Genomic DNA, 27,236 nt, shown 5'->3' on the forward strand with positions numbered 1-27,236 from the left:
ACTGGGGTGGTGGTCCCACTATTTAAAAGTGGGATTGCAGGGTGTGTTCCAGCTACAGGGGATCACACTCCTGAGCCTCCCTAGTAAAGTCTATTCAGGGCTTCTGGAGAGGAGGGCTCTAACCCAGAAACTGATGCTATGCCACAGCGCGTTGCCTTCCGACAAACAAACGTTTGGTCACCCAGCATCATTTTTCTACGCTTCAGGTGTGAGAACATGTTGCTGGAGGAGCTGGCCTGAGTGGCTTGGGAGAGCAAAGTTTGGGCCTCCCTGCTTAGGTTGCTGCCCCATGACCAGACCCTGGATAAGCAGCCAAAAATGGATGGATGAATAAATGTATTGGTTGAAAACTGAATACTGGCAAATGTAACTAAAAAGAAGAAAATAAATTACTGTTGAGACTGGGAATCAAACTGGTCATAGCAACACAGCATGCAAGGCGGCTGCTCTATCCACTAACCCTCCAAACCTTTTACAAAAGTTTAGTAACCTAAGACAGTGCTTCCCAACCCAGGTCCTCAAGGCACACTGTCCTGCATGTTTTCCATGTTGCCCTTTTAAACACCAGTGTTTCCCTGCTGCCACACACCTGACTTAAGTGAATGAATGATTAACAGGCATCAGCAGCACTCGATGTTGTCCTGAGGAGGGAATGTGAATCAGGTGTGCTGAAGCAGAAACATGGAAAACCGGCAGGGTTGGGAAACACTGCCCTAAGACATGTCCTGTGCTGACCATTATGTGCATCTTTGAACGCATTAATTTACAGTGATGTTTTTTCCCCAATGCAGAATTAATTTGCCAGACTATCCACTCTGTTACTGGTGGTGGTTTGGAAAGCAGTCTTCTATGAAAGGATGATCACAGACTAAAACCTTCTTAACTACAGCACAAAATCAAATGCTCAATACTCGCAACTCGGAGTAAGTGGGCAGTAGTTGCCTACTTCTAGGGGTGGCAGGTTTCAGATGCGAGACTAGCTTTTAGGGAGGAGAAAGGCCTGATGATGCATTTAGTTTATGTTTAGTTTAATTTAGTAGAATCTGAAAACTTGTAGCTGAGACAGGAAAATGGATGAATTTAGCCAAAAGTGCGGTTGGTGGTATTTTTTATCACATGGTAAAAAGCTCCAATAGGTGGACTTCGCATGACATAGCCTCACTAACTAATTGGCATAGTGAAAGGAACTCCATGCACTAATAAGTACAGTAGGTTCAACTGGAATGCTGACTTTGTGAAGTGCTTTGAGACAACTCTTGTTGTGATATGGTGCTTTAGAAAGAAACGGAGTTGAAAACATCTCTGAAGATCTAACTTTAAGATCACTGGTTGTAATCTAAACTCAATAATTCACATGAAACCATAAGTGAATACAGATGAACTGACTTAGAGCCAAAAGCCACAGAAACCAGTTGAGCTCAACTCACCTTTAATACAGACTTGGCATAGCGAGAAAATGGATATCTGTCGATATCCGTAGGCAGCGTTAGCTGATGCTGCGCCTTCACCTGAGGAGGAGCAACCTCTGTGACCTCTGACCCATGCTGCCTTCCTGGATCAAGAAAAACACAATCAGACTTCAAGCTCCTTTAACAAATCCTGTAAAGTGTTACGATCACCATTTCCTGCTGTCAAAACAAAGTACGTTGTATTGTGAATCTATTTGAAATTAGATAATGATATTAAAAGTAATAATAATACATTATTGTTAATTATTAACCAATCTATTGTCATTATTATTACTTTAGGTTTTATTCAAGCTGGTTTTACACCGGTGACTATGCACAATTAAAGGTTTTCAGAACAGAATGAAATAGAAAATTTCTTTGTTGTCCCTCATTTGAGAAACTTGGGTGTCAAAGCAACATGCCTGGCAATCCACTTTATGTATGTAAATTAGGGGTGGGCCGTTATCGGCGTTAACGTGCTGCGGCAAAGCCAGACTCTTATCGCGCGATAAAAAAAATGACGCCGTTAATATATTCTCAAAGTTGGGTTGGGATCTGGGTCGTCTATACTAAGCTTGATGACTTTCACATTGCGCGGATGTATACTCGGCGCGGATCATCGACATACATCGACATCTTTATCTTCAAACGTGACGCGCCGACATGGATGCACCTATGAAGCTGCTGGGTTTGCTCCAGGGAAAATTTATTTTTAAGAAGCTTCCCATTGGAAACCTTGACGAGACTAAAGTTGTTTGCACCTTGTGCAATGCAGAATTTGTTTACTGTAGAAGTTCTTCCAGTCTCAAGTACCACCTACACGCTAAGCATCCCTTAGCTAATTTGGAAGATGCTGGACCACGTGTTGCGCAGGGGAAGAGTTTTCGTCAAACTACTATGTTTGAGTGCAACCGAGGCAAGCCCATCCCATCAGTGCAGCTCTATCAAGTAAGCTCACTAATCTCCTTGCTCAGTGGATTGCCACGAGCTGCCGACCCATCAGCGTGGTCGAAGATGATGGGCGCAAGCTTGTTCTCCAGGCGGCCACGGGTGACTCATCCTACAAACTACCTGCGAGGCGAACAATCGTGAGGAGAATACATGACCAGCATGCAACAGAGAAAGCCGCGAAAGATGAGAAGTTGGTGGAGGCAACTTGTGTAGGTCTGACTGGGGACCACTGGACCTCTGTCAGTAATGATAACTACCTCGGTGTTACTGCACACCTCATCCATGCCAGCTGGGAACTTCACTCCTTTGCTTTAGGTAGGCTGTGTCCTTTTAAATTTCACAATTAACCAATATCACGCGAGAGGGAGTGCAGTTGTGTTGAATATATGCATTTGTGTGATTCATATCATTAATACATAAATAATCACACCAGTGCTGATATTTGGCACAACAGCACTCCCTCTCATGTGATATTGTTTTTATACGACAGTTCTAAGAGCTAATTTTCTTATTTAACAATGATAAGCGACATAAGATTATAATTTGTTAGTTTATTCAATCATTTATTTAGCTCCGCCAACACAAATGGTTCCAACTAGAAAGCTGTTGCTAGGCAACACAAAAATAACACAACATAACATTAGAATGCCTGATGTTGTCTGTAAAATGTCCCAGTGCTGTTGTGCTCCAATATCAGCACTCAAGGAATGTCTCTTGTCCAATCAAATTACTTGGTTAGAACTAACTGTTGTATAATTTAATTTAATTTAATTAGCCTACTTATTAATTAGCACAACACCATGAATTACCACCACATTATGTTTGCTTCTTAATGATTGCTAGTTGTTTACTGCTTGTGAACTTATTCTGATCTTTGTTTGACCGTTAGGTGTGATGAAAACAGAGGAGCAGACGCATGTGCCGGGCAGTTTCTTGACATTGCTAATCAGTGGGGGATAGCTGCCAAAACCAGCACTATTGGAACAGACAGCGCTCGTAATATGGTGGCAGCAGGGAGGATACTGCCATGCCAGCATTTGCCCTGCGTTGCACATGTTATTCAGAGAGCTATAGTAGTGTCACTTCGGGAAAGTGGTTTTGATGGCGTTCTGGTCAAGTGCCGTAAAGTGGTCGGACATTTCAAACACAGTCCAGCAAACTCGGACGAGCTGAATGCCCAGCAAGCCTCCCTTGGACTAGAACAGGAACAACTTGTGCAAGATGTTCCAACACGGTGGAATTCCACCCTTGAGATGGTCAAACGGGTGAGGCGAAACCGAGACGCTCTGCACACAACGCTGTCTCAGCAGAAGCACGATCTTGCCCTCCCAACAAATGCAGAATATGAGAAGCTGGCAAAGCTGGAGAAAATGCTGGAGCCATGCAGGTATGGTCTACAAAGATAACGTGTTCAGGAATTACAAGTGCTTTGAAATGTCACTTTTGTATCTAAGCACCACCTGCCTTTAAATGTCATGTGATTAAGAATTTAAAAAATGTGTAATCGGAGTCAAATGAATTGATCATTAATTATTTATTACACAGTCTCTCTCTCTCTCTCTCTCTCTCTCTCTCTCTCTCTCTCTCTCTCTCTCTCTCTCTCTCTCTCTCTCTCTCTCTCTCTCTCTCTCTCTCTCTCTCTCTCTCTCTCTCTCTCTCTCTCTCTCTCTCTCTCTCTCTCTCTCTCTCTCTCTCTCTCTCTCTCTCTCTCTCTCTCTCTCTCTCTCTCTCTCTCTCTCTCTCTCTCTCTCTCTCTCTCTCTGTGTGTTTTATTTAGATGTAACCATATGTTAGTCTGCTTAGTTACAGTTTTTTTCGATTGCTAAAACTCAAAAAGCAAAAATGAGGCACAATTTTCACAACCTCTACTTCTGTTCCCAATCGCTTGACTCAGTTTATCACTACTTAAGATTTCCTGATCATATCAGAACTCTGATTGTCCTCCTTTACACTCTGATGTCAGTTTCACATTACCTTGCTGTCAAAACACAACACACAACTTTCAGGTTTACACACACTTCTCACATAAATCCTCAAAGCTTCAGTCAACAACACACAAATATTCAAACCTCTAAACTTTCAGGTCTGGCGAGCAGTTTGCAATCAGGGACTGCAGCATAACAGTACGTTTCCACAAGGCTACCCAGGTGTATGAGTGGTTTCAGGACCACCCACGGTTTTCCATTTTAAACCTTCCACCTTATTCCCCCTTCCTCAATCCCACTGAGGAGTTTTTCTCAGCCTGGAGGTGGAAGGTGTACGAAAGGAATCCACAGAGCCAGGTCCCACTGCTTCAAGCCATGGAGGAGGCTTGTAGAGATGGGGCCTTTGAGGCCTGTCAGGGCTTCATGAGGCACTCGAGGCGGTACTTCCAGAGCTGTTTGGACCAGGAGGACATCGCCTGTGATGTTGATGAGGCCCTCTGGGGGTGGGGGGTGGGGGTGGGGGGGGGTGGGGGGGTTACTGTAACTGTAAAAATAAAATGTTTTGTCTCAAAATGTGTGTGATGTCTAATGTTTGTCTCAGAGAGAAGTGGGCACTGTCATACATGCAGTGTGTAATTCATTGTGTTCCATTTAGACAATCGTGTTTTCAGTTTTGCTCTTCAGTGTTCTTTCCATGCTTGCTAGTGTTCACCCAAAGGCTACTTGTGTTTAAGCAATGAATGGTATGTGTGTGTCATGTGTAAATGTGGCTGTGTTTACCAAATGAAAACACGTGTTCAGTTTTGGGAACATGTTACGATATGTGGTGACAGGGTTTTGTTGCAAAGGGAAGCCACGGTTTAGGAATTTGTGTGTTATGTTCGGGGTTTTGTATGTGCAGTTTTGAAAGAAATGTTTTAGCAATCGAAAAAAACTGTAATTGTTTGAACTCTTTGGCTGTTTTATGTATTCTAGGTTCTGTGGTTTTATTGTTGACTCAGTTGTTTTTATCGGCTCTGTGCACAGTTCTTTGGTCCTGAGGGTGTTGGAAACATTAGGGTCCCTTTCTGAATCAGGAACTTAAAAGGGGAACCAACTTCAGTCGGATTCTAAAGGTTCAGCCACAAGAATGAGAAAACAACATTTTAAAATCGCACTCCAAAGAGCTTCAATCTAATAAGTCAAACGATTACAGAATAATGCACACTGGCACTGTGCTTGTATATTGTTATGGATGCCAGGCTGAGCTGCTGACCATCAGAAAACATCTCTGAGGAGCAGCTCCAGTTTCCTCCCTCCTGCCGCGCCAGCTGCTCTAAACCAAGCAATCAGCCTGAGGGCATAAAAGAGGAGGCAGCCCGAAGACCAGGGCAGAGCTGAGCTGTTGTCGGTTTTGCTCCTCTGCCCATCTTGGTCTTGTGAAGTAGCGGTTTTGGTCTTGCAGAGTATGTTTTGAGAAGACTAGTAGGATTAATTTAGTTGTGTGGATAATTGTTGACTTTGATTGCTCTTAGGAGTTGAGCTTGTTTTTATACAAACTAGAGTAAATCTGATTCAGGTTTAAAGTACTCTTTGAGGATTTCTGTTGAGGTTAACCACTCTTTGTCTATTCCTCTTAAAGTAACCGCCTTAAGCTGCTCTTTAGTTAAGATGGACTCTTTTAGTTTTGTTAAAATTTAAACGTTTGAAATGCGTTTTGTTTTGATAAATGGTAATTGGTGGTGCGTTGCTCCAAATTCTTGAGTGTCATGGTTTGGTTATAGTTTCTGATTTAACAGTTTTTATCAGTCGGGTATAGTACTGACCGACCGTAGTTACTGGTGGAGTGGCACTCCATACTTTTGCTTTTAATTACATCTATAGCATGCCTCTTATGTTGCGACGTCCTTTACCTTTACCACCACTGGTCATAACATATCTATCTATCTATCTATCTATCTATCTATCTATCTATCTATCTATCTATATATATATATATATATATATGTATATATATATATATATATATATATATGTATAGATGTTGGCAGCCCTGGACTTAACCATGTTGAGGATTCTCACATCCATCACGATAAACTTGACTTACTAGGAAATAAGTACGTTTGTGTCGGTCGAGGCCTGACGAAAACATCATTTTGCTTTTTACCTGTTAATATTTTAAACCATTTATTTGGCTCGGCCCTTGCTGAAAAACGAACAAAAACATCCCATGGCTCAAATCCCTGAAGGCATTCAACAGGTTGTTTTCTTTATCACTGCATGTTTCCTGTAGAATGAAATATATTGGTGACTACTGTTATTGTTGGACCGCAGCACCTCAGGAGGTAGAGCAGGTTGTCCAGTAATCAGAAGGTTGCAGGTTTGATCCTGGGTCTGACCAGAGAATTCTGCTGTTGTGTCCTTGGGCAAGACACTTACTCACTTTACCTGCTGGTGGTGGTCAGAGGGACCGGTGATGCCAGTGTACTCCAGGGTAGCTGTGGCTACATCGTAGCTCATCCCTACCAGCATGTGAATGTGTGAATGACTGATTGTGTTGTGAAGCGCCTTGGGGGGCTGTAGAACTCTAAGAAGGCCATTTTAGTTTTATAAATAGTTTTGTTCAATGATATTACTGTCAGCAGTCCATGATGTAAGCGCCCTGTAACCGGCACTCCGCCCAGTCACATCAAAAAGTGTGCGTAGGAACCAAATGGCCAGGGGGCCATCAGCAGATATGTCTGCCCCCAGTGCCGGACCGGTGTCCCCCAATATTCAGCTCGTTCCCACACCCTTGAGTCAATAGCAGATAAAGGTACTTAAACCCTTTATTTAGAAACATGGATGTTTATGAAGGACTGCACCACTGATAGACGCCCACAGCGGTGAGGACATCAGTTGGTCGTTGCTCTGATTGGTCCTCTTGCTGTCCAATTGCATGCAGAGACTGTTTGAAAGACAACCACTGGATCTACCCTGATGAGGGCGCTGTTTCCATGGCCAGACTACATATGTACTTACACATATGGGATGTCTTGCCAGGCTAACATGACAACAAACTTACATGTAAATAAAAACTAAATTACTTGTGAATTTCTACGTCTTTAAAAGGTTACAACAGGAAAGTATTCTTGGGTGAGTCAGCTTCCCTCTCCCTCAGCCTTCAGGTTATAACAGCAGCCTTTAACAAGGCCTTTAGGAAACTCACCTGATGGACTGCGGAGTCTGGCAGACAGCTCAGCAGGAATCTCCAACAAGCCCACATCCTACAGAAAATGGAAGTTCATGGGAATCCCTCTCCACCAATAAAAGTTTCCTTTGATCAGTTTACGTTCTTACCATCCCCCCGAACACCGACATCGTTTTTCTTCCTGCTTTTAATTTGTTCCTCTCGTTAATTTCCTGAAATCCACAAAAACCAGTGAGTTAGTTAGACATCACAGCAGTAATCCAAAAGTCGGTCCCTTATTTGTTTTTTTGCCTCTTATGTGCTGCAGACTCAACGAACGATCCTTTCTGTTATCGGTATAGCTCAGGTGCCTCATCCCTACCTGTTGGCACTCGGTCTGTTCTCAAGTCCATGTCCTGTTATATGCTTGAACCACACCTGCAGACCTAGGGCCCCGCCTCGCACCACAGATTGTTCCAAAGGTCCCGAGTTTTACTGCTCAGAGGAGGAGGATAGTGGAGTTACCCAGATACCAGCAGTATCATAATCTGTTTATGGTCATGATCGAGCTTTTACTCCGCACACACACTCCAACCCCAACAGACCCATCAGCCACTTTATTACATCTCACCACAAGTTGGATTTAAAGGCACACCACATTCTTTAAACATACCAACCCAGATAAACGCCGTTCAGTAGGTCTGAGCTGCTAAGATTACAAAATGAAAATACAATCCTAGACTTTGAAGAGTACCTCGGTAAGTAAACAGAACTGATGTAAATCAGGTGAAGAAGAGACACTGTGTCCTCGCAGACTGTTCAAGACGTCTCCATGAAGACAGATGGGAGTTTTTTATGAATGAACTAATAAACACCTTAGAAGCTGTTCTGCCTACAAGTGCAGACAAGAAGTTGAGATCTTTGGTTTTGTGCTTTCCACTAAAACGTATGAAACTGAGAAGGACGCTCCCGCCTGACGAATGACTCAGACACAGATGGAGACTGGAAATACGACCAGAAAACACCTTTTGCTGCCACTTCCGCCACCTGATGACCAGTTTATTTACCTTTGAGGTGAAGCAGCAGAAACATCCTTCACTTTTAATAACAATATTGTTGAGATTAATACATCTAATATTTAATCTAAAGGGTAAAATATGAATGTAAAAGTTGAAACTAAACAGTAAGCTACATCCAAATTGAAACTGCCTTGAGAAGGAAGTAGCCTACCAAAATAAAAGCAGGGTGAGATTGTTTTACAATGAAACATCTTTTTCTTAACAAACATTTTTTATTAAAGATTTTACATTTTTCATGTAACATTTGCAGCAAACGCCATCTCCACCATTGCTACACTGGATAAGACTCAAAAACACACAAAAAGAGGTTTCTAAATAACACCAAATTAAAGCACAAGGATCAATCTAGAAAATTACTAAAAGAAACAGTCACAGCAAATTAACCACCATCAAAATAAACCTAAAGGATGATCAGACAACATACCATTTTCCCGTTGAGCCCTTCCACCTGTGCTGAATCGTGTCTAAATGAATTTGTGTCCTACCCTCATTGACCCAGTGATCCTAGGTTGGTGAATTAGCCAACAAGCAGCAAAAGGCAATCATGCCCAACTGGTGTTTCCAAAGAAGCCTCCACAGTTCTCGAACGATCTGGGGTAACAGTAATCCTGCAAATCTTGGATAGAGCATCAAAAATCGACCACCAGTAACTCTGTAGTTTTGGGCAAGTGCAGAATATATGGAGAAGTGTAGCAGGTTCACCAGGTGGGCTTGGTTGTAGAGAGCCGGTCTTTGGACCGTTGGTGCACTACTTTGAACTGAATAACTCTGTATCCCACACAGATCAAGGATTTATCAACGTTCCATAGAACCCTGTGTCTGGCAAGTCCAACACCAGGTCCAGCTCCTATTTCTGTTTTAAGACACCCAAACTGGTGTGACTGTGTTAGCTGAGCCATGCAGGTGTAAAATTTACTCAGAGCTTTCTTACTGTCAGTCCGGCAGTCCAAGATCTCATCGAGAAGAGTCTGAGATGGCACAGGAGACAACATTCAGCGTGTCTCAGTTGTAAACCCCTAAAGGCATTTATGGATATGAAATTGGTCCACAAGTTGTTCAAACGAGGTAAATGTACCACCAAGGGGGTAAACATTTGGTTCTTCAACACAGGGGCAGCAAACGATTACTCTGTGAAACCAAAAGACCGTCTACACAGATTCCAGATATGAATTGTCTTATTATTAGTTCTGCACGGTATTAGGAAAACCTGTGATGCACAATAACAGTGTAAATAAACAAATATATAGGAAAACAAAAAAAATAAAAATCAAAGAAATAAAAAGTTTTAAAAAGACTAAAAGATATCATAAAAATGGGAAAAGCAAAAATTGTGATGTGTGTAACGTCCAGAAAGGGTAAATTTTGACCTATATATTGACAGGCATAGTGACCGGTCACCTATAGACGTAATACCACCATCTAGGTGATAGATAGTGAACAAGCCTCCTTGAAACACCTCTCTCTTTGACACACCGTCAAACCTGTTGGTACACTGCCAGCTGACACAGCCATACGGCTCCTTACGAGAACCTCCGTGTTAGACGCAATGAACCTTCCTGTCTGGTGTGAGCTGGAGACTTCTCTAGACTGGACTGGTCGCAATGCGGTTATTGTACGAACTTCAGTGCCTTGAGGTCCACTCGACTTCCTGACATTCTGGATCTGACCGGGGGTCTCCATCAGGGTTTGTAGACACAGCAGATGGTGTCTGATGTTGTTTTATTAATAATCAACTCTCTAGTTTATAGCGTCGTCGTCGTCTTCCTCCGCTTATCCGGGTCCGGGTCGCGGGGGCAGCATCCCAACTAGGGAGCTCCAGGCCGTCCTCTCCCCGGCCTTGTCCACCAGCTCCTCCTTTCAGGACCCCAAGGCGTTCCCGGACCAGATTGGAGATGTAACCTCTCCAACGTGTCCTGGGTCGACCCGGGGGCCTTCTGCCGGCAGGACATGCCCGAAACACCTCCCCGGGGAGGCGTCCAGGAGGCATCCTGACCAGATGCCCAAACCACCTCAACTGGCTCCTTTTGATCCGGAGGAGCAGCGGTTCTACTCCGAGTCCCTCCCGAATGTCCGAGCTCCTCACCCTATCTCTAAGGCTGAGCCCGGCCACCCTACGGAGGAAACTCATTTCGGCCGCTTGTATCCGCGATCTCGTTCTTTCGGTCATTACCCAAAGCTCATGACCATAGGTGAGGATTGGGACGTAGATCGACCGGTAAATCGAGAGCCTGGCTTTCTGGCTCAGCTCCCTCTTCCCCACGACAGATCGGCTCAGCGTCCGCATCACTGCAGACGCCGAACCAATCCGCCTGTCGATCTCCCGATCCCTCCTACCCTCACTCGTGAACAAGACCCCGAGATACTTAAACTCCTCCACTTGAGGTAGGACCTCTCCCCCGACCCGGAGTTGGCAAGCCACCCTTTTCCGGTCGAGAACCATGGTCTCAGATTTGGAGGTGCTGATCCTCATCCCAGCCGCTTCACATTCGGCCGCGAACCTACCCAGCAAGAGCTGAAGGTCAGAGCTGGATGAAGCTAGGAGGACCACATCATCCGCAAAAAGCAGAGACGAGATTCTCCTGCCACCAAACTCGACACACTCCACACCACGGCTGCGTCTAGAAATTCTGTCCATAAAAGTGATGAACAGAACCGGTGACAAAGGGCAGCCCTGGCGGAGTCCAACCCTCACTGGGAACAGGTCCGACTTACTACCGGCTATGCGGACCAAACTCACGCTCCTCTGGTAAAGGGACTGAATGGCCCTTCACAGAAAGCCACCCACCCCATACTCCTGGAGCGTCCCCCACAGGGTGCCCCTGGGGACACGGTCATAAGCCTTCTCCAAATCCACAAAGCACATGTGGATTGGTTGGGCAAACTCCCATGCCCCCTCCATCACCCTTGCAAGGGTATAGAGCTGGTCCACAGTTCCACGGCCAGGACGAAAACCACATTGCTCCTCCTCTATCTGAGATTCAACTATCGATCGGACCCTCCTCTCCAGTACCTTGGAGTAGACCTTTCCAGGGAGGCTGAGGAGTGTGATCCCCCTATAGTTGGAACACACCCTCAGGTCACCCTTCTTAAAGATGGGGACCACCACCCCGGTCTGCCACTCCCTAGGAACTGCCCCCGATGACCACGCAATGTTGTAGAGACGTGTCAACCATGACAGCCCTACAACATCCATAGCCTTGAGATACCCAGGACGAACCTCATCCGCCCCCGGGGCTCCGCCGCTGTGTAGTTGTTTGACTACCTCAGCAACTTCTGCCCCCGAGATCGGACAGTCCATCCCCAGGCCTCCCAGCTCTGGTTCCTCCTCGGAATGCGCATTGGTGGGATTGAGGAGCTCCTCAAAGTATTCCTTCCACCGTCCGACTATAGCCTCAGTTGACGTCAGCAGCTCCCCATCCCCACTGTAAACAGTGTGAGCGAGTTGCTGCCTTCCTCTCCTGAGGCGCCGGACAGTTTGCCAGAACCTCTTTGGAGCCAATCGATAGTCTTTCTCCATGGCCTCACCAAACTCCTCCCACGCCCGAGATTTTGCCTCGGCAACTGCCACTGCTGCACCCCGCTTGGCTATCCGGTACCTGTCTGCTGCCTCCGGAGACCCACAGACCAGCCACGCCCTGTAGGCCTCCTTCTTCAGCCTGACGGCTCCCCGAACCTCTGGTGTCCACCAGCGGGTACGGGGGTTGCCACCATGACTGGCACCGGCCACCTTACGACCACAGCTAGCAACAGCCGCCTCGACAATCGCAGAGTGGAACAAGGCCCACTCGGACTCAATGTCCCCCACTGCTCTCGGGACGTGGTCAAAGCTCTGCCGGAGGTGGGAGTTGAAGACCGTCTTGACAGGTTCTTCTGCCAGGCGTTCCCAGCAGACCCTCACTATGCGTTTGGGTCTGCCAGGTCTACGCGGCATGTTCCCTTGCCATCTGATCCAACTCACCACCAGGTGGTGATCAGTTGACAGCTCCGTTTATAGCAGACAACAAATTCTTTTACATCCAGAATTCACATTGTCTTTCAGTTACAAAGGTTTCCAGTCACAACCATCCGCCCTCCGTACTAAAATAGGCCGGACTAATCGTGTGTCGGCACTGTCCTGTAGGGTGGGAAGTAGTCTTGACGGTGGTATCAAGCACAAAACAAAACAAACAAATATGGCCACCTGCTGACACTCCCCAGTAAACAACAGTCACTACGGCAAAGCGGTGTCCACGGTGTCCATGCCGGACGTCTTAAATTAAAACATGAAACAGAAAATTCACTAAAATCCATTCAGATATATTTGTACACGCCTGTAGCTACATGTGTAACTGTTACTTTGACAACTAGTTAGGTGTAAATCCTTTACAATGTTCATTGTGTCCTCTTTTTTAATATTAAACAAGGTTCTTTTCATTTCAGTAACTCGAAACACCTTCATGTCCGAAACGAAAAGAACCTCGTTTAATAGTTAGGTGTAGTTTAACATGTAGCCTGTTGTGGATCAGCCGTAAGTGTACGCCCACTCGGTGACATCATGAACATGTCAGAGAGACAGCTCTTACACGCCGGTTCCCGGGTAAAAATCCAGGCTGGGATATAGGAGATTTTTAACTCAGGTGGCACACGGGAACGTTTATATTCCACTAATGATATTTTATTCCACTAATGATAATTTATTACACTAATGATATTTTATTACAGTAATGATAATTTATTACACTAATGATATTTTATTACAGTAATGATAATTTATTACACTAATGATATTTTATTACAGTAATGATATTTTATTACACTAATGATATTTTATTACAGTAATGATAATTTATTACACTAATGATATTTTATTACAGTAATGATAATTTATTACACTAATGATATTTTATTACAGTAATGATATTTTATTACACTAATGATATTTTATTCCACTAATGATAATTTATTACACTAATGATATTTTATTACAGTAATGATATTTTATTACACTAATGATATTTTATTCCACTAATGATAATTTATTACACTAATGATATTTTATTACAGTAATGATGGATTTTTAACAGTAATAAGAAGCATTAATATAATTATTAAAAATCCAAATGAGACAATGTCATGGCCGGAAAAGACGTCGGTTCAACTCTCATTTTGGAACTATTCCAACTATTCTATTTGGGGCAGCAGTAGCTCAGGTGGTAGAGCGGGTTGCCTCATGATTGGAGGGTCGTGGGTTCAATTCCAGCTCCCACCAGGGGTATCCTGCTGTTGTGTCCTTGGGCAAGACACTTCACCCAACTTGCCTGTGTTAGTGGTGGTCAGAGGGGCCGACGGCGCCAAATGGCAGCCTCGCCTCTGTCAGACCTCCCTAGGGCGGCTGTGGCTACAAGTAGCTTACCATCACTAGCAGTGTGTGAATGTGAGAGTGTGTGGAAAGCATCTTTGAGTGTCTAGAAAAGCGCTATATAAGTTCAATACATTATTCTTCAACCATGATGGAACTTCTTGGTTGGACGCCGTTTCAACGGTCATTAAACGTCCGAATGTTTGCAGGGTCGCTTTAGCAGGTTCATTAGCATAACTGTGTGACTTAGAACACACTCTAGGATTCCCCCAGAAACCGCCCCAGGATTCCCTCCTAACCCTCCCCCAGAAAACCTGATAAGCCTCGCAGGCCGAACCGTGAGAGTGAATGGGTACTGTGTTCCAGAACCCTAGGCAGTAGCAAGTGTGGGTGTTGAAAATTCTCAGATTTATATATATATATATATATATATATATATATATATATATATATATATATATATATATGTATATATACATATATATATGTATATATACATATATATATGTATATATAATATGAATATATCATATTAATATAATATATAGCCTCCCTGATGGATAATTTTGGACATTTTATATTTAAAAGCATCAGTCCGGTGCATTTTGAGAAAAAATAATAACTAGATCAAAGTTTTATCATCTGAATTAAACAGCACGACTCAGAGGTCTCATGTCCAGAGAAGATCTGGGGAAACTCATTCATGTGTTCATCGACAGCAGGCTGGACTATTACAATGGTAATAGCACAGTGGTCTAGTGGTGTGAGTGTCCACCCTGAGACTGGGAGATCAGGGTTCAAGTCCTTGTCGAGTCATACCAAAGACTTTGAAATACGCCTCCGTGCTTGACGCTCAACATTAAGAAGTTGGATTGGAAGATTAAACCACCAACAGGTTCCTGAGCATGGTTGTGTCTGCAGCTCACTTCTCCCCCAGGGGATAAGTCAGATGTGGAGAACACACATCAGTGTGTGACAACCAGTGTAGGGCAAGTTGCTTAAATCTCTAATGCATTATTTATCGTTACCCTCATTTTCAAGATATTCATTACATTACAGTATTACTGATTTTAAAATGTAATGCATTACACTACATTTGCATTACTTTAAGTTACTTTCACCAATACAAATTTAATATGAATTTGTCATGATCCTGTTCCTGCCTAAGACCTGTTGCCACAGCAGCCACAGCCCGCACCTCATCAAGCACCAGCCAAGCTGTTTCCCCAGCAACCACAGTCAACTCACCATCCACATCATTCAAACCACCTGTCTCTCATTAGCTCCTCATCAGCTCATCACACACACCTGCTCCTCCTGCTATATAACTCCCAGCCTGCTCTCCAACCGGTGCCAGATTATTGAACACGTTTTTGTTAGTAAATTATCCAGCCTTTCACCCACCTTGACTCCACGGATCCGAACCTTCCCTCATCCTCTGACCTGCCTGCTCCTCGTGCCCTCCTGTGATCACCGCTTTGCTCCCGACCACGTCTTTGGATTTCCCCTATTGGAGTTACTGCCCCTCTGACCTCCTGGCCCAGACCCTGCTCAGTCCTCGACCACGTCTCCGGATTCTCCTGTCGGATATTCAACCTCTCAGATCTTCTGGTAACGACCGCCTGTCTTCTGACCTAGCCTCTGCCTCTCCAGTCATCGCCCCTTTCCCCTCTTTAATAAACATTCTAAAACGTGTCATTCTGTGTTGGGTGTTTTTACAGGTCTGCCAGCTTGAGTTCATTACAGAATAATCTGGCCTACCTGGACCCAAACCCAACATCAGAGTGGCGTGTTGGTGTGGAAACCGCCATCCACCAGCTGGAAAATAAAACGGAGGAGATGCTTAACCTGCTACGAGCTAACGCACAGACTTCTGCTTCCTGCTCTACGTCGGTCCCCGACAGTCAGCCCCGGGTTTCCCCTATGCACGAGCCGAAGTTGGTTCCGCCTGAAGTCTTCCGGGGTGAGTCAAAAACCTGCCGCGCTTTTTTGACTCAGTGTGAGATACAGTTTGAACTGCAGCCATCCTCCTTTCCCACGGAGCGGTCCCGTGTGGCTTACGTCATATCGCTTTTATCAGGACAAGCACGTGTTTGGGGAACTGGAGAACGGGCAAGAGACGCTGAGATCTGTCACAATTATAAGGATTTTGCCCGTGAGTTAATTCGAATCTTTGATCCTTTGCTACCTGGCAGAGAAGCTACCCGCCAGTTAATGACTTTAAAACAAAACAACAGAAGAGCCACAGACTATATTATTGATTTTCATGCCATTGCTGCTGTTAGTGATTGGAATGAGCCTGCTTTAATGGATATGTTTTACCAAGGACTCTCTGATAGCATCAAGAACGAGATGGCCACTCGTGATTATCCCAGAACCCTGGTGGAAATGGAGGACCTCGTCACCAGAATTGACCTCAGGCTGAAGGAGTACCGGAAAGATCGCAACAGGGCTCCACCTACTACCTACCGCTTTACCCAACAACCTTCATCCACGGAAATGCCACGTGCTGTAAGTCTCCCTCCAGCCCCCAGGAATCAGAGTGAGGAGCCCATGCAGATTGGCAGATCACAGTTATCTCCAGAGGAAAGGGTCAGACGCAGAAATAATAACCTCTGCTTCTATTGTGGCACTTCGGGTCATCAGGTTCGGAACTGTCCGTTAAAAGGTCAGGCCCAGTAGAAAACACGAGGTATCTGCAGGGTCGTATTAATCCTAAGCCCTCGTCCAGACCCCCAATTTCTGCGACTTTTTTCCATAAGAACCAGGAGAAAGAACTTCCAGTGTTTATCGATTCAGGAGCCGACACTGAGTTCATGGACTTTAATACTGCCAAATCCTTGGGGTTGGGACTCCACCCTGTATCCAGATCACAGGAGATCCAGGCCATCGATGGACATACTATGTACCATGCTACCCAGGAGACTGATCCGATTGCCATGAAGATGGAAGGTAACCACACTGAAACTATAAAATTTCTTGTTATATCCTCTGAGATACCAATCATTCTGGGCAATACCTGGTTACAGACACACAATCCCCAAATTGACTGGTGTAACGGTAAAATCCTTCATTGGTCCAATCATTGCCATAACCACTGTTTAACTCACGCTTCTCCCTCTACCCTACCTGCCCAGGAGTCCCAAGAGATGTACCCTGATCTTTCTAAGGTGTCCCAGGAGTATCACAACCTCAAAGAATTATTTAACAAACATAGTGCTACTTCCCTTCCACCCCATCAACCTTACGATTGCTCCATTGATCTGCTACCTGGCACTTTTCCCCCCAGAGGCCGTTTGTTTTCCCTCAGTGTTCCCGAACAAGCTGCCGTGACCACCTGTATCAAAGAGTCTCTACAGGCGGGCTTGATACGACCATCCTCATCTCCTGCAGGGGCTGGCTTCTTCTTTGTTGGGAAAAAGGACGGATCACTCCGACCATGTATTGATTATAGAGGCCTCAATGATATCACCATTAAAAATTTCTATCCCCTACCACTTATAAACACCACCTTTGATTCTTTGCAAGGAGCCCAGATTTTTACGAAACTAGATTTACGCAACGCTTATCATCTTATCCGCATACGAGAAGGTGATGAATGGAAAACAGCCTTAAACACGCCCATAGGGCATTACGAGTATCTGGTTATGCCATTTGGATTAACTAATGCCCCAGCCGTTTTTCAGGCACTTATCAACGATGTTCTCAGAGACATGGTGGGACACTTCGTGTTTGTCTACCTTGATGACATGTTGATTTTTTCTCCTGATCTAGAGACTCACCAAGAACACGTGCATGCCGTGTTACTCCGTCTCCTTCAGAACAACCTATTTGTCAAGGCTGAAAAATGTGAGTTCCATCGTTCCTCTATCTCCTTCCTTGGTTTTTCCATATCTCCCAATCAGATGGCCATGGACCCTGCCAAGACCTCAGCTGTCGTCAACTGGCCCGTACCCACAACCCAGAAACAACTTCAGCGATTCCTGGGCTTTGCCAACTTCTATCGGAGATTCATTAAGAATTACAGTACGATCGCCGCACCCCTTCATGCTCTCACCTCCAATAAGGTCAGTTTCCTATGGAATCACTCAGCTCAAACCGTATTTCAAACTCTCAAAGACTTGTTTACATCGGCTCCCGTCCTGCAGTCTCCGGATACCTCAAGGCAGTTTATTGTGGAGGTTGATGCCTCCGCCTTTGGCATTGGTGCGATACTCAGTCAGAGGTCACAGGATGATAAGATCCACCCCTGTGTTGAGGGTCTGACCTCATGAGGAAATTACTATGCAGTGATTTTCTCCAAAATGACTGTGCTTAAATTGCTCTGAAAAGCAAATAATCACATCAACGCCAAGAAACTTCATTTCCCATGATGCTTTGCACACGGAAGCATTGTGATGACGTCACCGCCTAGTACCAGAAACACGTTCTGCGCATGTGCGGGGAGCCGTGGAGCTTTTCCCGCGAACTAAGACCATAAATCTTCAGCAGAGACAAAGAAACCTCGTTCTTTTGCCCAGGATACCTGGCGGTGAGGACACGCTTGTCGAACGCTCCGACTTCTTTGAGCACGCGGAAGCTCTAAGAGCCAAGTTGAGCCCACGGGACCGCTGATCTGCTCGTTTCTGCTCCCCTCCAGCTGATGTTTGAGGACACAGAACCAGCGGAGGGAAACAACAACTCCATCCAGCTCTCAGAAACGCTGTAAGTTGTCAAACTCAGCCCAAAAGGAACTTCGTTTTCTTTGTGTCCAGCCGTGGAGAAACACTCGTGGAGCCAAACAACGGAGAAAGCATCAAACCGGCGGATGACGCTGAAAACTGCGGAGAAACACGGAGAACCGTCAAATCAAAAGGGGGAGGGACGCCTCGCTCTTTTGGTGATCAGAAAACTCATTTTTCTCTCATTCTTTTCTTCTCCCGTTTCCTCTATAGTCCAGAATAAGCAATAAAACCGCGCTATTGCTTAAAAAAAGTAGCTTCGTGTTTTCCTCTTTCGTTCCAAATTCGTCCTTCGGGTCATTTTGAAAGAATAAACTGCTTATTAATCATTGTTTGGTATCTTTAAATGTTCGGCCATGGCCAGGCTGATAAACTAAGGATATTAACTCGTGATTAATCTTTTGTGTTGTTGCATGATCCTTTGAAATGTTTTGAGTGATTTAAGGTTAAGTTACTACTGATTCTAAGTGCTTTGGAAGTTAAAGTGCAAGTTGCCACCCACACTTTAGCCAGACAAAGGAGTCAGCCATCTTGTATTCAAGACTCCATTTTGAGTCCATACACACGCACACACACTACTCCTTTGTGAGAACAAAGGACCCCATTCATACATCCTACATACACACAAAACACCTTGAACATTATTTTGAATATACATCCTTTTATTATATCACATGGTTATTATTCATTTATGCCACTGTTTATTCATTTGACAAATTGTTAATTAAACGTTATAAAATTCAGATTTTCGTCTCCAGTAGCTTTGTTGTGTCGAAGAGAAGTCTCTGCTCCAAGGATTCTACGAACTTCAAGAAAGACTGATAAGAGTTTTGGATTCAATTTTTCCCCGGTTAAAGGGGAATGGTGCCCCGTATATCTAAGAATATCTTAATTAATTAATAAATCAGTAAATATTTACATATTTACAGAATTTATTGAAGAATCCAAAAGTAAGTTAACGCTTACGAATTGTTCGCTCCTAATAACCCCAACATTTTATTGGTGCAGCCCGCGTGAGGCTTGGATACACAGAGATTTCTATCCGGCACAAACAAACAAATAAATCCAAAGAGCTTGAATTAAAAATAATCCGTTGTTCAGCCTTGAACCAGCAACAGAGTGGTGCTGATTTCGCTGAGCAGGAAGCTGCATCGAACTCTCACCAGTAACTCAGTGCTTCTTTAAAGGTGCAACGTGTAAATTAATTCTGGTTGACCTTTTAGGTTAAAAATTCAGTTTTTCCTTAAAGGTGCAACGTGTAATTAATTCTGGCTAACCTTTTAGGTTAAAATTCAGCTTTTCCTTAAAGGTGCAACGTGTAATTAATTCTGGCTAACCTTTTAGGTTAAAATTCAGTTTTTCCTTAAAGGTGCAACGTGTAATTAATTCTGGCTAACCTTTTAGGTTAAAATTCAGTTTTTCCTTAAAGGTGCAACGTGTAATTAATTCTGGCTAACCTTTTAGGTTAAAATTCAGTTCCTCATTAAAGGTGCAGCGTGTAAGTAATTCTGACTAACCCTTTTAGGCTAAAATTAACTGCTAATTTAGCGACTTTAACTCACAGTGGCTATTATAACTAACTGAAACCTTCACTCAAAGACTGATAACACCCTGTTTGCTAATATTCTGAAGGAATAACTAGCATATTTAACACCACAAGTGTTGTAAGACGTTGCTACGGCAACGCACCAGTTTTGCTAAAATACTGAAAGGAATAGTATTTTAGGCGTTAGTCACGGCATTCCGTGCAATCTTAAAACGCTAAAACCTGTGCGCACAAAGGTTAATTTAGTGTTTTTCTGCTACAAAGCTAGCAGTTGCTGCCCAAAAGGTGCAGCTTGAGCTATCTGCAGAAGCTCTACTAGGCTATTTTTGGTTCGGTTGTTAAAATGGAGGGACAGAGTAGTGAACTGACCAACTCCCAGCAACCAGGTGACGCTGCGGCCCACGACTATGAACCTGGCCTACTTTCTGGACAAATATTGTCCAAACTGGTCGCGGTTGCTCGAGAACCCGACTACCCTTCTAGGGATTTCACTGAAGAACAGCGTAGCGACGAGCTAGAAGCTGTAATTGATCAAATAGAAAACCCGGATGGTACAAAACCAATCCAGGTTCACTTAGCTAAGTTAGCCCTGATCCTCTATCAGAGAGAACTCCAACATGATCGAGAGATCATGAAGCTCCAGAGCATGCTAGCTGAAAGGCAGCAAAATGGAAGGCAGAAGGATGACGAGGAGGAAGCCAGCACCGATTCTGGGGAAGATGGGGAGAAGACCCCGCCCCCTTCTGCTGATGACAACAGACAGTGGGAAGGGGGGGAACACCGTGACTCTGAGGCTGAGCCAGAGTGCTCTCCCACACCGGTACGAAAGCAAGCCGGCAAAGCCAACCAGGGTCCGCCCAGGACGATCGCCAAAGACCAATTGGTTTCCTCCACCCAAGGTAGCGAGGGACCGCCGTCCCGCCGTAAAGGTAGGCTACCTCCTGATACGGCTCCATACGATAATCAACAGTATGTGGTGTGGGACTATCTGGACGGACGCACGCCGCAGGGGAGAGATGAAGCTTATCTGTCCCAACCTTCGGCCCCGTTCCCTACACACACTATAGGGCATTCAGGACCATCTAGGGGCCGAGGGCAGTTCGCCCTCGAACCCCAGGTTGGACCACCACCCTCATCTTCACGGCCTTCTCAATCTGTGAGAAGTCGACCAGCTGAGCGGCACCTCTATTTAGACCGCTCCCCCAGTCCACGAAGGGTGCAAGGTGCCGGCTGGGGTTATGCACAAGCCCAAGCTGCACCTCAACCATCTACCCATCCTAGCTACTCCGGTATTCGGCATGCCGATAACCAGCTGCAGGACAAAGCATCATACGCCAGTCCGTACCCGGACAGTGCGTATTATGCAGAAGCCCCAGTTGAAAGACGCAGGCTGCACTACGCAGACGTGCCCCGGGAGGAGGACCTCCCAAGACACCCACGTGACGTGCCAGCAGCCCGCCACAGCATGCCGAACCCTGATTTGGGCCCCAGGAGTCAACATTGGGAGCCCAGAGCACAGCAGCGATATCCAGCGCACTCTGAGACAGACCGTGGGTCAGAGTCAGAGGATGACGCGCCGTACCGTGAGTCAGGGCTCCGTGTACGTCAAATTGAATCGCTAGCTAAAGACATAGAACGCTTTGATCCTAACACCAATGAATCCAACGTCGACGATTATCTCAGGGAGATAGAACGTTGTCTGCTTGATCTTCCAGCACCCTCTTCAAGGGAAAAGCTCAAGCTAATTTGGAAAACCACATCTAGAACGGTGCACGGTTTCATGGAAACTCTACCACCTGACATTCGAGATCGGTACTCCTCGCTCTGCCGAGCGTTGAGGGATGAATACGCCACTTATGCAGACTCTGCGTCAGCTACAATGGGGGCCTTCTCCATCAAACACGGGAGGAACGAACCCCCCAGAGAGTATTATCGCAGACTCAAAAGTGCTTATTTCCAAGGTCGAAACGGCCCTGGGCTCGAGGAAGACCCTGCCTTCAGATCCCTGTTCATTCACAACCTGCACGAGTGTGTTCGATCCGAAGTCTCAATGTATTGTCGGATGAAAAAACTGACAACTCAGGAGATTAGGAGATACGCTCAACAGGCTTGGGAAGCCGGCGGAAAGCCCCAAAAGCCTGACGCACATCACCGCGTCATGCACCTAGCTCCCGACGCCGAGCCGCGTTTGGAGCTCGAAGGAACAGAAGCTCCACCCACTAAGCCAAAATCTGCTAAACCTAGACCTGCTAAACCGCGAGAGCAGTCCCAATCTCCTCAACAGGGGAAGGGGGGTGCTGATTGGCTGCCTAGGTCTGGACAATCAGACAGGAAGTGGCCCAACCAAAACCAACGGCAAGCTGGTCGGAACAGTGGAAGGTTTAAGGAGCGCCGCCCACAGGTAGGTCCCGAACACAAGTCCGCAGGTGAGTACTTGACCAAAGCCGACCTCCAGGAGATGCTTCAGCAGTTCCTAGCTAAACAGAAGGAACAGCTGAGATCTGCAGATGAGACCCCTGCACCAAAGTCTTCTTCTAAGAAGCCAGACCCAGAGCCAACGTCCGCATGACTAGGCGTGGCTCAACCTCCCAGCGTGGCCAGGACCTACCTGATCAGCTGGGGGAACACTACTGGTAGATCACAGGAGTCTCCTGAAATCTACCCCCCAGAGAAACCTGATACTAAATTTCTGAAGTTCCTTGGTGACTTAACAAACCATGATCATGCTCGCCGTTTGTACTGTAGCACCAACGTAGGTGGATGCATACAGGTTGATGCTCTGCTGGATACCGGCTCAGAAATCACCCTGATGTGCTCCACGCTGTTCCATCGCGTGTCTGACACCATGCGGTCACTCGGGAAACCAGTCCAGGTAGAGCCCTGTGACCTGAAAATCACCAGCTACACCCAGACCCGGGAGTGTATCACTCACCGGGCGTGGCTGGATATCACCTTCCAAGACATGACTCTGGTTCACCCGTTTTATGTCTGCCAGCTAGACACTGAACCACTTCTCATTGGTCAGGACCTGCTTGAACGTCTAGCTCCCCTCATCGACTGCCAGAAGGGTCAACTGTGGGCCCAGGTGGACACACCTAAGCCCTGGAACCCAGATAGCAGCCGACCATCCTCCATTCTTGAGGTCAGCATAAGTGAGCCGCAAAACCCTTGTTCCAAGGTCATGCCCCTCCCTACGGCTCCCACAGACGATGACCGCCTGCAAAGGCATGAAACCGCTCCTGGAACTCCGTTCCGCACACATTCATCTTTTCTCTGCTCGCTGAAGAACGTCAGCCTGCAGCCATATGCACCACACATAGTTGGTGGTCTTACCATCAACTGCACCCACATCTCAGATGCTCGCCTTGCTCTTTGGTCTGAAAAGTCAGCCATCAGCCAGCAGACGTTTGAACACCTGCGTCAGAAGGACCCCCTTCTGGTCAGTGTGACACGTAGCCATCGGCTCTTGTCACCTACTTGGCCGCAGAGGCTCCTGAAAGCGCCAGAAGTCTGCTCTCTGACTATCCAACTTGGAGCAAGACAGCTCACACATACATTCAGCATCATACCACAGCTTGATCCACCTGCACTCATTGGAGCAGATCTGCTGGTTCGACTAGGTGCCCAGCTGGACACTTGCAATCAAGTCCTTTGGGCCCGGGCCACACCATCCTCTGAGCCTGGCTCAGAAGGCCGTGAACACTTGCTGTCCGGACAGACCATTCCACAGGCCTGCCGTGCAGTGGTTGAGGCCAGCACGGTTCTGCCCCCACTGGTCAAAGGAGTGCCTGTTCGTCTGACTCTGATGAAGCATCAGAAGCTGCCAGGCACACAGGCCTTCTTCCAGCCATCACCACACTTCTTGGAGCTCAACTTAGCCGTCTGTGGCACGCCACTCTTGGAGCTGAACAATCGTTCTGCCTACTTGTTGGTCGAAAATCCGACCCGGAGTCCTATCCACATGCCGGCAGGAAAGCCCTTGGGCATGCTGATAGATAGCTCATTCCATGACTTCGAACTTTCAGTCCCCGTGATCGGACAACTTCCGTTGTTCTTGAACGACAGACAGGTTGGTGTAGACACATTCAGTACTTTCCCTTCACAAATGATTACCATCAAGCGGCATGAAGCCCTTCCTGAGGAACCTATTTGCAGTGCAACCTTAGATACTGACTGCGGTCAGTGTCTAACGGTTTTTGCAATAAATACTCAACCCTCTGAGTCACCGGTTGAAAGCCCGGAACATCAGAGACCCTCCTCCTCTGAACCTTATGACGGCTTCGAGGCCGAAGTCAGCCAGCAGCTTGACAAAGCGGATGCGCTGGAGTCAGAGGAGCAGAGAGCAGCGCTTAGAAGCCTGTTCTATGAGTTTCAGTCCATCTTATCCAGGGACTCCCTGGACTGTGGACTCACAAACCTGCACACGGTTCGCATTCCGACGAACCCGAATGCCCCTCCTACTTTTGTACGTCAGTACAAGATTCCCCTCGCTGCTTATGAGTCGATCCAGGAGATCCTCGATCAGCTGAAGGAGAAAAACATCATCAGAGAGTGTAACTCCACTTACAACTCTCCCATCTGGCCGGTTCTGAAACCGACTGGGAAATGGCGTCTCACCATAGACTATCGTGCACTGAACAAACAAGTACCTCTCTCCAGGTGGCCTATGATCCATTTAGATCAGGAGCTAGCCAGAGTCAGAGATGCTCGTTTCTTCTCTACGGTTGACGTAGCCAACGGCTTCTGGACCATGAAGGTTGAGCCGGCGGACCAGTATAAACTGGCTTTCTCCTTTGGAAATCGCCAATATACTTGGAACCGCTGCCCCTTTGGCTACTCTAACTCACCTGCCGAGTTCAACATCTTCCTCCACAAAGCCATGTCAGATGCTGCTTCCAGAGGGAACCTCATATATGTCGATGACATCTTGATGAGGAGTCGAACCTTCGAGGAGCACCTGGCCGAACTCCGTCACGTGCTGCAACAGCTCGCTGACGCCGGAGCTAAATTGGCGATTCTCAAGGGACAGTGGTGTCGAACCAAAGTGGAGTATGTTGGACTGCTGGTTGGCCCTAATGGAGTCGAGCCCCAAGCGGGACGCATTAGAGCCATTCAGGACATCAAAGCCCCAGCTAATCTGACTGAACTCAGGAGCTTCCTCGGAGTCTGCAACTACTCCAGACAGTTCATTGAGGAGTACGCTGAAACAGCGAGGCCCCTCACTGAGCTGCTTCGGAACGACACACCTTTCGTGTGGGACAGACCCCAAGAACTCTCCTTCCAGTTCCTAAAACAGAAGTTGGCGTCCGCACCCTGTCTGGCTTACCCAGACAAGGATAAAGAGTTCTACATAGAGGCTATTTTCTCCTCTCACTGCCTGAGCGCTGCTTTGAAGCAGAAACACGATCAGGACATGAGAGTTGTGGCATACGCCAGCAAGCCTCTGAGCAAGGTGGAACTCCAATTCTCAGACTGCGAGAGAGCTCTCCTCTCTACAGTCTGGGCCGTCGAACACTTTCGTAGTTACATCGGTGGACAGAAAGTGATCATTGAAACGTGTCATCAGCCCGTCACCTTCCTAAACAGCCAGCGACTTCGCGAAGGAAGAGTGTCAAACAGCCGCATTGCGACGTGGATGATGGTGCTCCAAGGATACAACATTGAGGTCAAGTATGGTCAGAACACCAAGCTAGCGCTAGGACAAGGGCTAGCAGGCTGCCAGCACTGTGACTCTGACTCCGTCATGGGCCCCCTGGACACACCTGCCGCAGTCTACCCAACCGCATCCAATCATCGCTACTTTGATGAGAATGTTTGCCAAGGGCTTCCGAAAGTTTACACTGATGGATGCTCCTACCTTCACGAAGGCCAGCTCCGTGCTGGGGTTGGAGTCGTTTGGGTGGACTGTGACACTAAGCAACCAAATCACTACCTGTTGGGCCAAAAGTCTAGTCAGTACGCCGAAATTGCTGCAGTGTTGATAACCCTCCAGCAGGCGGCAGCCTTGGACATCACTCAAATCGTCCTTTGCTCTGATTCAAACTACGCTAGACACAGCTTCATTTCTCACTTCCCCATGTGGAAGGAGAACCACATGAAAAACGCCAGGAACAGAGACGTGAAACACTCGGAGTTATTCCTAGCGTGTGATCTGCTCACCACTGAGAAAGGCATAATGGTCTACTGGAAAAAGGTCAAAGGTCACTCCAGGACCCTAGGTCCGGAGAAAGATGGTAATGACGAAGCGGACCGCCTTGCTAAGCTCGGTGCTGACCAGGGAACCTGCTGGGAATTCAAAGACGAGTGGCTTCCACCCAAGGCCGTTCACAAGGTCTGCGCGATTACTCGTCGCCATGCTAAACAGGCAGACGAACCTCGGACCGTTGAGGTACCCGTGTTTCTAGGCAGAAAACCACAGGACGCGGACCTAGTCACCATGCAGGAACAAGATCCTGACCTGAAGCTCATCCGCGAGCTTCTCCAAAAGGGCCCGATGTCTAAACAACCATCACCACCTATTGGTGCAAGCCAAGATTTGGTAACCCTGCATCGTCAACTCGCGCATCTGAAACTACAAAACGATTTGTTAGTTTACATACGTGACGATCACAGCCCGCCGCGCTGGGTTGTTCCACTCGACCACAGAGGAGTGATGCTTGCCTATGCCCACGACACTCCGGTTGGAGGTCACCGCGGAGCAAAAGCTACCCTCGCATCACTGACAGAAGTAGCATATTGGCCGTCGATGTCCAAGGACGTACACAGCTATGTCCAAGGCTGCCTCATCTGTGCCCAGTTTCAACCCTCCCAGCCGCTTGCTAGAGCACCACTGCAACGCAGGGGAATAACCTTCCCTTGGTCCCACCTGCAGATCGACTGGGTTGGACCGGTTCCCAAATCGGCAAGAGGAAACAAATATATGCTAACTGTAACTTGCAGTTTCACAAAGTGGGTGGAGTGCCTTCCAGCGCCAAACGATACAGCCGTCACAACCGCTGTACTGCTGATTAACCACGTTTTCAGTCGATGGGGACTTCCACTCTGCATTGACTCTGACCGAGGAACTCATTTCACATCCAG

General features: G+C 46.6%; 2 protein-coding genes across 6 annotated transcripts in view; one reads left to right on the forward strand and one right to left on the reverse strand.

Annotated features, from left to right (window-relative positions):
- Positions 1-27,236, reverse strand: part of myo15b (myosin XVB) — a 144,268-nt gene that overhangs the window by 108,543 nt on the left and 8,489 nt on the right. Inside the window, exons 1-4 of one of the 4 annotated variants that reach the window (XM_070545323.1) lie at positions 7,855-7,943; positions 7,643-7,705; positions 7,512-7,569; positions 1,428-1,552 (exon numbers count right to left, since the gene is read on the reverse strand). In XM_070545323.1, the coding sequence (XP_070401424.1) occupies positions 1,428-1,552; positions 7,512-7,569; positions 7,643-7,663 (204 nt within the window). In that variant the 5' untranslated portion in view covers positions 7,664-7,705; positions 7,855-7,943. Of the gene's footprint in view, positions 1-1,427; positions 1,553-7,511; positions 7,570-7,642; positions 7,706-7,784; positions 7,944-27,236 lie in introns of those variants that run through there. The other 3 variants (XM_070545324.1, XM_054736360.2, XM_054736361.2) reach the window with 3 other exon arrangements.
- Positions 18,148-22,725, forward strand: LOC139063458 (uncharacterized). Of its 2 annotated transcripts, none has more exons than XM_070545331.1 (2): positions 18,148-19,859; positions 19,920-22,725. In XM_070545331.1, exon 2 carries the CDS (start codon positions 20,500-20,502, stop codon positions 22,723-22,725), a length of 2,226 nt encoding a protein of 741 aa, XP_070401432.1. In that variant the 5' UTR covers positions 18,148-19,859; positions 19,920-20,499. The 2 variants fall into 2 exon arrangements, with proteins under 2 accessions (XP_070401432.1, XP_070401431.1); XM_070545330.1 differs by having other exon boundaries at positions 18,148-19,797; positions 19,860-22,725.

Source organism: Nothobranchius furzeri, chromosome 16 (assembly GCF_043380555.1).
Source record: "Nothobranchius furzeri strain GRZ-AD chromosome 16, NfurGRZ-RIMD1, whole genome shotgun sequence".
Taxonomy (NCBI): domain Eukaryota; kingdom Metazoa; phylum Chordata; class Actinopteri; order Cyprinodontiformes; family Nothobranchiidae; genus Nothobranchius; species Nothobranchius furzeri.

Excerpts from the sequence above, each read along its gene's own strand:
- LOC139063458 (XM_070545331.1), top strand. The coding sequence starts at position 20,500 with ATGGAGGGACAGAGTAGTGAACTGACCAACTCCCAGCAACCAGGTGAC.